This window comes from Sardina pilchardus, chromosome 24 (assembly GCF_963854185.1).
Source record: "Sardina pilchardus chromosome 24, fSarPil1.1, whole genome shotgun sequence".
In the NCBI taxonomy this organism is placed as follows: Eukaryota; Metazoa; Chordata; class Actinopteri; order Clupeiformes; family Clupeidae; genus Sardina; species Sardina pilchardus.
This window is the reverse complement of record NC_085017.1, coordinates 437,501-447,819: the sequence shown is the minus strand read 5'-3', so window position 1 is coordinate 447,819 and position 10,319 is coordinate 437,501. Positions and strand designations below refer to the sequence as shown.

General features: G+C 43.4%; 1 protein-coding gene across 3 annotated transcripts in view; it reads right to left on the bottom strand.

Moving 5' to 3' along the window:
- Positions 1-3,584: 3,584 nt before the first annotated feature.
- The window catches only part of tbc1d5 (TBC1 domain family, member 5), a 24,559-nt gene continuing 17,824 nt past the window's right edge, over positions 3,585-10,319 (bottom strand). The window contains exons 17-22 of one of the 3 annotated variants that reach the window (XM_062529127.1): positions 9,295-9,354; positions 7,306-7,553; positions 6,328-6,424; positions 6,104-6,183; positions 4,967-5,215; positions 3,585-4,765 (exon numbers count right to left, since the gene is read on the bottom strand). In XM_062529127.1, coding sequence (XP_062385111.1) covers positions 4,487-4,765; positions 4,967-5,215; positions 6,104-6,183; positions 6,328-6,424; positions 7,306-7,553; positions 9,295-9,354 — 1,013 coding nt within the window. In that variant the 3' untranslated portion in view covers positions 3,585-4,486. The remainder of the gene's footprint in view (positions 4,766-4,966; positions 5,216-6,103; positions 6,184-6,327; positions 6,425-7,305; positions 7,554-9,294; positions 9,355-10,319) is intronic. The other 2 variants (XM_062529129.1, XM_062529130.1) reach the window with 2 other exon arrangements.

Sequence of the window (10,319 nt, the reverse complement as noted above, 5' to 3'; positions counted from 1 at the left end):
CACTATACCCTTCACCATACTAAGAGTTTGGCATGCTTTATGTCAGTTATTAGCTGTTAGCTTATAAGCTGGTTTGAATTGCATTGAGCTCAATGAGAATGAAACCAGCAAATTAGCTAACAGCTATAACTGACATAAAGCATGCCAAACTCTTAGTATGGTGAAGGGTATAGTGTTGATGTGGGGTTATTTTAATTCCAAAAGCCAAGGGGACTTTATCAGGGTGCATAGTGTCCTGGATCCATGACATAACTGGCCTTTAAAAATAAAATCCTCAATGGGAATTTAACATAGGCGTTCCAATACTTATGACCCCTGTATTTTAAGGAAAACATTTATTTATTTACAATACATTATTCATTCACAAAGAAAATTGATGCCCTTAAAGGTTGAATATTTCCTCATTGTTTCATTTAAGGCATCAAGATACATTTCCAAAAGATGATTTTATATTCAACTGCATGTGTTCTAATACTTGTGGAGGGCACTGTATGTGTGCATGAAAAACTATCAATGTGGGAGATATGTTTACATAGATGCTCAGTCTCAGCTTTGGTTCCAAGCGCAGACACACAAACACACACACACACACACACACACACACACACACACACACACACACACACACACACACACACACATATGCACTCGTATTATACGAGTGAGCCTGATTGACTGGATTTCATCTTGTATGGGAGAATATATTTTTTATAGTGAATTTTTAAGTTGTAACGTGACTTAGAAACTGGTCTGTATAAATATCCATCTAAACGATTTTTATACCATTACATATTGCTCATTAAGATGTTTACATTCATAAAACATGAAGATGCAGTATTTGCAGACTGTCATGGAAACTGAAAGATTACAACTTTTAAAATGTCAGTTGCCAACCTTGTGTAAGAGATTATGGTTTGTGGCTCCAAGTCCATATTCATTGTCTTGTATTGTCCATATGTTGTTTATAAATATATAATGTAAATAAATGGATCAATTCTTACATATGTTTGGTGTGTACTAACAGCAGCAGGTGCTAGAGAGAGGTAGGGAAAGGGAACATGTGAAATGCATGGGGAACTCTAGGACCCTAATTTAAATGATTAAATGGCAAAAGTGCAAAGTCTCATATCTTAAGCTTGTTTAATTAATTAATTAACTATGCAAAATCTATTTGGGTCATTCTGTGTCAAATCAGATAAGGTTGTTGCTGCACCGTCTCAGATTTTGTTCAAACTTTGTGTATATCATCAATGGGTCCTAAAACCAAGGCCTATGAAATATTTCTGTGCAAATCATTTGTCTTCATATCTTTTTTAGACCTTGAAATTCTTTCATTTTTACAGCTTGAAAAACACATGCCATGTCTGGGCATTAATATCTTGACAAATATGTTGCCTAGCCTCCCCAAATGTTCTAGGGTGGAAGATCAACTCATAATAAGTAGTAAATGTGTAAACAATTTAAAGTCTGTACTAAATGTCTCTTGACTCTCGAAAGGGCCCTAGATTTTGGAAAAACATGCATTAAGTGTGATATTTAGGGTATTAAAAAAGCTGTTTATCTTTTTCACTTGGTATCAGTCACTATTTCCTCTTCAAATACGGCAGTTAATTAATGTTTTCCCACAATTTGAAGTCTCCACAACAAATAACCATGACAATAATAACAATAAAACAAGGCATGTTTGTATTTTGTGTCATTTTCATGTTACTGAAATGCTATGTGGGGTAGGTGGTAGGATCATGAAAATCTATGTGGAAATAGAAAAGTATATGGTGTGTAAAATACTGTAGCTACCAGAGTTAATGCCTTGTAAAAGTAGCAAAATGCTATTGTTTCGCCAGAGGGGGATGCCAAACTTCACTTTTTTTTAATTGCAAATGTTTATTCTGGTGTTACCAAAACACCTGTAACTACATACATTTATTCTGTGAACGGGGCTTGGTACAATATTAGAACTTTACACACTACATGTCCATATACTTTTCTATTTTCACATAGATTTTCATGATCCTACTACCTACCCCACATAGCTTTTCAACTGCATGAAAATGATACAAAAATACAAACATGCCTTGTTTTATCCTTATTATTGTCAAATTCAAACATCATTGAATGTTACTGAGAACATGCTTGTCTTCCATTCTTAAAAGTTTGGTCAGGCTAGGTATAATACTTTTTAAGTTATGAATGTCCAAACATGGCCTCCAAGATAAGGCCTTACAGACAATGTAAAAAACGAAGGGCAAAAAGCTTATGTGTAGGGGAGTGCTGTGGCGCAGCAGGCTACAGCACTCATACCACATACGGGTCCGAGTGCCCACGGGGACCCAGGTTCGAGTCCGGCCTGCGGTCATTTCCCAGTCCCACCCCATCTCTCTCTCCCACTTACTTCCTGTCTCACCCTTCGCTGTCCTATACAAATAAAGGCAAAAAAGCCCCAAAAAATATACTTAAAAAAAAAAAAAGCTTGTGTGTAAACAACAGAATTGAACAAAAATATTTTACAGGTTTCACTTATGGAACCCAAACATTGTGTAGACAAACTTTGAATAAGATCAGAGTCGGTGCTGCAACCATTTTCCTGGATTTTGTCTGATTTGACACGGAATGACCCATTTGCAAATTCAATACCACGTGAAAGATCCTAAGCACCGTGATGGGTCAGATAGAAGCACATCACCTGATGCTGTTAGTTCATGAGGACTTTGCTCACAGTCCGACTTTGCACTTTGTCCAGTATTTCAATTAGGGCCCTTAATCGTATATGAAGGCAGAAAAACAGGACAAGACAACTCCGTAACCTACATGATTCAGATCCTTCAAGCCCAATGGGGCTGAGGCCAGATGGGTTCTCCTCCGTATCTAAAATTTGCTTAGAGATTCACACTGAAAATGGGTAGTTGATTTCACATAGTGATTAACCTAGAAAAGCTAAGAGGAGAGTTCTCCCTTCCCACCACGCACTTCAACAGAAGATCCCCAGAGACACAAGGGTTGTGACAAGTGACATCATGAAAAAGGTCAAGCATGTTAATCATATTACAAGGAGCACAACACCCACAACTTTTCAGGGTATGACATGGTAGCCCAGCTCCTTAGCCATACTAGACTATCACCGGCCCCTCAACCGGATCTGCATACTCAAGCCACCTCCTAGCCCCAAGGTGAGAGTGTGTCGTGCAACACTAGGCACAGGTATGAATAATTATGGGATTTTCATTACATTACTCATTTATCATACTTTATCCAAAAATGGACCAGGAAGACCAATGCATCTGCAAGCTCATGTTACTGAACCGGTGACGGGAGACTTACTGTCAACACACAACGAGCAGACAAGGGAATGAAGGAACACACACACACACACACACACACACACACACACACACACACACACACACACACACACACACACACACACACACAGCTGGTCAATCTTAAACATACAGATCCAAGGTGTAGTGATAGGGGTAGAGGTCGGTAGAGGTACAGTAGGTAAGTGTGTGTGTGTGTGTGTGTGTGTGCGCGCGTGTGTGTGTGTGTGTGTGTGTGTGTGTCTATATAGCCATCATGACACCAGCTGTAGGTATGAGCCTTTATTGATCTGTAGTTGATAAGATTCCAGGAGAGGGAAGGGGAGTGGAGGGGTGATGTCACTTCCCCAAACTGGTGAAGACATAGTAACCATGGTAACGACAGGAATCGATAGGACAGTAACCCAGGAAACGAAGGTAAATGACATCTACATAAAATGTAAAAAAGTCATATTATCAACAACAAAAAATGCAATGAAGAAAAAAAAAAAACGTGCTAAGTTTTTAAATAATTAAATATATTTTCTGGATGGTAATCAAAAAGTTAAAAACTTTCATTAAAAAAGTAACTATAACAAAAGAAAAAAAAAATGATCACAGATTTAAGCATCATCCAGGCACTGAGCCAATCACAATGGGTGTTGGTGTGTGTGTGTGTGTGTGTGTGTGTGTGTGTGAGTGTGTGTGTGTGTGTGGCACAATGTTGAAGGAGACAAGGGGCTGATAGCATATCTATAGTATATACTGAATTAGCATCGGAATGAAGACTCCTTCAACCGACAGATAAACATTTAATTACAGTCATACAATTATTTATAGCGAGCTAGAGAGAGAGAGAGAGAGAGAGAGAGAGAAGGGCAGGGAGAGGGGAATAGGCGGAGAGAGGAGAGGACGTTAGACACGCGTCTACAGAGCATCTGGAATAAAGCATACTGCCCATTAGACATAGAGTGGAACAGCTTTTTGTTCACCCGCACAGCAGCAGCATCTAGTGGCCAAAGAGGGGAAACGCGCTGTTCTGCTCTGCTCCATTTTGAGGACAGGGGACTGGGCTTATGGTACAGTATATGATACAGACAAGGGCCACATCCCAGACAGCAGCCACTGGTGGCACGGATCGGAGCCGGATCTGGGCCAGATCTGGCTGCTTGCCTGGGCAGGTTCTGAGGTTAGAGGTCGGCGGGGTTGACGATGGTGAAGTCGGAGTCTTTGCTATTGGTGCTGCCCTCCTCTGGGCTGGAGGACCCGGAAGTGGTTATGGTCAGCGGGTCGTGGAGGACGGGCTTGACGGGCGCGGGCTGAGCCGGGGGAAGTTCACCCTCGAGCTCGACCTCCCCGCCAGCGGCATCAGCGTCGCCATCGCCGCTGCCTTCGCCGCTGCCATCGCCGTCACCCTCGCCGTCCTGGGAGACCAGGATGTAGTCGTCCCAGTTACGACTCTCTGGAGCCTGAGAACACAACAGCCAACAGAGTGTGTGAATGTGTGTGTGTGAGAGGGAGTCTCACATAAATGGGACCTGTCAATACTTGTCTATGTGTAAGACTGAGAGTGAGTGTGTGTATAAAAAAAATTGTGTATGAAAAAACTTGTACTGTGTGTGTGTGTGTGTGTGTGTGTGTGTGTGTGTGTGTGTGTGTGTAAATGTTACCTGCTGTTGGGGTATTGTTGGAGGTGCTCCCCTTTGGGCATCTGTGAGCTGGCGAGTTTCCAGCTCCTGCTCCATTGGCTTCTGCTGAGGTGTGTGAGGGGCGTGAGTGTGTGTGTGAGGGTGTGTGTGTGTGTGAGCGTGGGCACCAGTGGAGCAATAGTGATCATCTGCAATGGTGATTTCCTCATTTTCCTCTGCCTCCAGCTGACTCTGGTTGAACCGCAGTGCCCCCTTGAGGATATCCTTTATCTACACACACACACACACACACAACATGAACAGTATGAAAACACCGATACCATGCAGGATATACAACTACACACACACACACACACACACACACACACACACACACACACACACACACACACACACACACACACACACACACACACACACACACACACACACACACACACACACACACACACACACACACACACACACACACACACACACACACACACACACACACACACACACACACACACACACACACACACGCAACCATACAGATACACACACATCCAATGGTGGGTTGAGTACTGAAAATCTATACTCAAGTAAAAGTATAATTACTCCCTTCAAAAATGACAGAGTGATTCAAGTGAGTCATTAAAAAAATGAGTAAAAGTAAATATCTGTTAAATCTACTCAAGTAAAAGCAAAAAAGTACTTTGTTAAAAAACAATAATAAACTTGCAATCGTAACAAAAGGCAATTGAAAATGTAGCAGAGCAAAGGGTAGATTACTGGCTTTTTTTTTACTCATTTGTTACTTTAACGAGTTACTAGCCACCCCTGCACACAAGCACACATGCAAACATACACAGAAAGAGAGAGTGAGACAACATACAGACACACACATAATTAAGTTCATACAACCATCCCAACCGACTGACTGGAGAATTTCTGAAGTATCGAAGTGTGTCTGTGTCTGTGTCTGTGTCTGTGTCTGTGCCTGTGCCTGTGCCTGTGCCTGTGCCTGTGCCTGTGCCTGTGCCTGTGCCTGTGCCTGTGCCTGTGCCTGTGCCTGTGTCTGTGTCTGTGTCTGTGTCTGTGTCTGTGTCTGTGTCTGTGTCTGTGTCTGTGTCTGTGTCTGTGTCTGTGCCTGTGCCTGTGTCTGTGTGATTATACCTGCTTTAGTCCAGCCAGTGACACCAAAACCTCATCCTCTTTCTGCAGATGTTCCTGCAAGATCACTTCCTGGATTTTGCCTGTCGACAAAACACAACACGCTTCCTTAATCGGTTACTGACATTATTATCAGTAAGATGCAATATGATTGGCTGTTTGTTCAGCAAAACGCATTATGATTGGCTGCTTGTCCGGTGAGGTGCATGGTTGGTTAGTGTACTCACCGATGTGCACATTCATCATCTTGGCACAGTATTTGCTCATGGCCTCCAGATCATTGATCTGACCCTGGAGTAATGACACCTGGGCCTCCAGCTCCTCCTGTGATGAACACACACACACACACACACACACACACACACACACACACAGAGAGAGAGAGAGAGAGAAAGAGAGAGAAAGAAAGAGAGAGAGAGAGAGAGAGAGAGAGAGAGAGAGAGAGAAAGAAAGAAAGACACACACACACATACATACAGAGAGGGAGAGAGAGCAAGAGAGAGAGAGAAATAATAAGACACACACACACACACACACACACACACACAGTGAGGGAGCGAGAGAGAGACACACACACACACAAACAGGGAGATAAAGATATGCACACCCAGACATGATTCCAATCAATACGGTCAAACTGTCAAATGGTAGACCATCCATCAATATAATGTACATATCGAGGGCTGAGAACCAAAGGGGCGTAAGTGACATTTTGGTCAAAATTGAGTTATATATATCACCTGAAAGCTCTTGATGAGCTCTCTTAGCTGACAAAATTATAAAAGTAAAATATTTATAATATATAGTTATTGAACAAAAACCAAAGGTCTTTAACTGTGAACATATAGAAGAAGCAGGTCGATTTGTTTTGGCTTTCCTGTAAAGTTGGTGAAATGTCACTTACGCCCCTTTGGTTCTCAGCCCTCGATATGTACAGTATGTCTCTATACAATGAGAAAGACCAAGATAATGTAGAGTGAAACAAAGAGATAGCTATGGAGACAGAGGCAGATGTGTATGGATGACACACACACACACACACACACACACACACACACACACACACACACACACACACACACACACACACACACACACACACACACACACACACACACACACACACACACACACACACACACACACACACACACACACACACACACACACACACACACACACACACACAGATGTGCTTGACTGACCGTATCCCTCTTGCCCCCACACTGATGTGGTTGACTGACCGTGTCCCTCTTGCCCATGGTCTTGCTGTGGGATCGCGAGCGACTGATGTTGAAGAAGGAGTCCTTCTTAGTGGCCGAGAGGGGAGGAGACGACGTGCTGGAGTCCCGCCCCCGGGACGCAGGAAGGGGCGGGGACGACATGACGTGATCCCGCCCACTCGACAGACTCTCGATACTGGGGGAGGAGCTAACTGTTCTGGAGGAGTAGCCTGATGGAGGGAGGAAAGGTGGGAGAGATGGAGAGAGAGAGAGAGAAGATAGAGAGAAGGACAGGAGAGAGACCGAGACAAAGAGAGGGAGAATAGAGAGAGAGGAGAGGAGAGGGAAGATGGAGGGAGAAAAGAAGAGAGGAGGGGGGAAAGGAGGAACAAACAGGAGAGAGTGAGAGAGGAGAGAGAGAAGAGAGGAAGATAGGGAGGATGGAGGGAGAGGAGAGGAGGGGAGAGGGGAGAGGATAGACAGAGCAAAGAGGAGAGAGAGAGGGGGAGAGGCAGAGACAGAAAGTCACAATAAAGCCAGACCAATGGATGTAAAGGGCAATGATGCCAAGAGGGAGAGAGTGATAGAGAGGGAGAGAGGGAAAGAGTTAAAGAGAGTGAAAGGGAGAGAGAGAGGGAAAGAGTTAAAGAGAGTGAAAGGGAGGGAGAGAGATGCCAAAAGGGACAAAGTGATGGAGGTAGAGAGTGATAGAGAGGGATTTAGGCTTTGAAACATTAGACATGCTTGTGACAAATACAAAAGCAAATTCTGAAAGTGATTTTTAACAGTGAGTTTAAAAGAAAGAATTTTCCAAAGTAAGATTTCTAAAGTGTTTTCTAGAGGTGATATTTTAAGGATTCGGTGTGATCAGCGTGTAGTAGAGAGTAATTTTCAAAAAGCGACTTTTCAACAGATTCTAAGTGATTAGCGTGTATCCATTGGAAATGCACAGCAACAACAGCAGCAGGAGCACAACACTCTAACACCATGTCCTAACAGGATCTGAGCGAGCCACTGTCAGTGTTGTCTATACACTGAAGCCTTTAAATATGCCCTTCTATTGCGTCACGGGCTTCCATATTTCTCATTCAAAATAGCAGGGCAAAGCGAGCGACAAAAAGATCATAGAAACAGGACGTCCGACACAAGTTCTCTCAAAATGTTGCATTGCATCTCGCTGCTCGCGTCGCTTGCAGTCAGGACGCTCCAACTGAAATAATGGAGTTAAACAGATTTTATCGCTAATGTTCGCTTGTATCGCATCCAGTTAGAACAAGGTGCAACACTGGCTGACTAACACTGACACTCGAACACTGGCTGACTAACACTAACACTCTAACACTGGCTGAGAGAAGGAGAGGAGAGACAGAGTGAAAATGGAGGGAGAGAAGAGAAACTGTCTAACACTTGACATTTAACACTGGCGGCCTACCACTGACAATCTAACACTGACTGAGAGAAGGAGAAGAGAGACAGACAGAGCAGGAAGATGGAGGGAGAGAAGGGAGAGAAGGGAGAGTATCTAACACTGACAGTTGAACACTAACAGTCTAACACTGACTGACTAACACTGTCAGTGTACAGTACCACTAACAGTCTAACACTGACAATCCAACAATGAGTCTAACAGTACAGCACAGAGAACACAGGAAGAAGAAGAGCAGGTGGCCATAGACCGCTGTGTGTGTGTGTGTATATTACACACACAGGTGATTCTTTCAACCCCACAAGCGTTGCAAACAGCAGCATTGCCTGCCTCTTGAAGATGCATCATGCATGAAAAAAGCACCACACACACACACACAAATGCATATCTGTAAATACAACAACATGCACAAACTACTCACAAAGAAACAGACAGAAATATTTTGCGCACACCACACCACACACACACACACACACAGAGGCATGGACATGCGTTAGCTGGCACATCAGTGCAAATGCTGATGCGGTTGCCATGACAGCAGTTACCTGGGGTATCAGAAAGAATCTGGGCAGGGAGAGACACCTGAGACCCACTAGAGCCTACATCTGCAGGATGGGAGAGTCAGTACACACACAGTCAATACACTCTCTCTCACACTCACACACACACACAAATGTACGTGTACACAAAACACACATACTACACACAGTCTCACACACACATATATATTAGTACACATACCACTACTACACCCCTACAATACGACACCACACACACACACACACAGAAACACAAACAACACCCTCATTCTAATCTGATGTCATTCTAATCTAATCTGATGTCATCCTAATCTATTGCCAAAAGTATTGGCTCACCTGCTTTGACTCACATATGGACTTCAGTCACATCCCATTCTTAATCCATAGGGCTTAATATGATGTCAGTCCACCCTTTGCAGTTATAAGCTTCAACTCTTCTGGGAAGGCTTTCCACAAGGTTTGTGTGTTTATGGGAATTTTTGACCATTCTTTCAAAAACACATTTGTGAAGTCACACACTGGCTCTCTGTCTCCACTCTAATTCCTCCCAAAGGTGTTCTATCGGGTTGACAGGTCAAGACTGTGCAGGCCAGTCAAGTTCATCCTCACCAAACTCTGTCATCCATGTCTTTATGGACCTTGCTTTGTGCACTGGTGCACAGTCATGTTGGAACATGGAATTGTTCAAAATCTCTCGGTTAATGATGAAGCATTCAGAGTTCCTTTCACTGGAACAAAGGGACCGAGCCCAGCTCGGGGATGGCCCCTTCCTGTTCCAATAACAGAGGCAGAGTTGGATGACAGAGTTTGGTGTGGATGAACTTGACTGGCCTGCACAGAGTCCTGACCTCAACCCAATAGATCACCTTTGGGAGGAATTAGAGTGGAGACTGAGAGCCAGTGTCCTCGTACAACATCAGTGTGTGACCTCACAAATGCGCTTCTGAAAGAATGGTCAAAAATCCCCATAAACGTACTCTTAAACCTTGTGGAAAGCCTTCCCAGAAGAGTTGACGCTATTATAGCTGAAA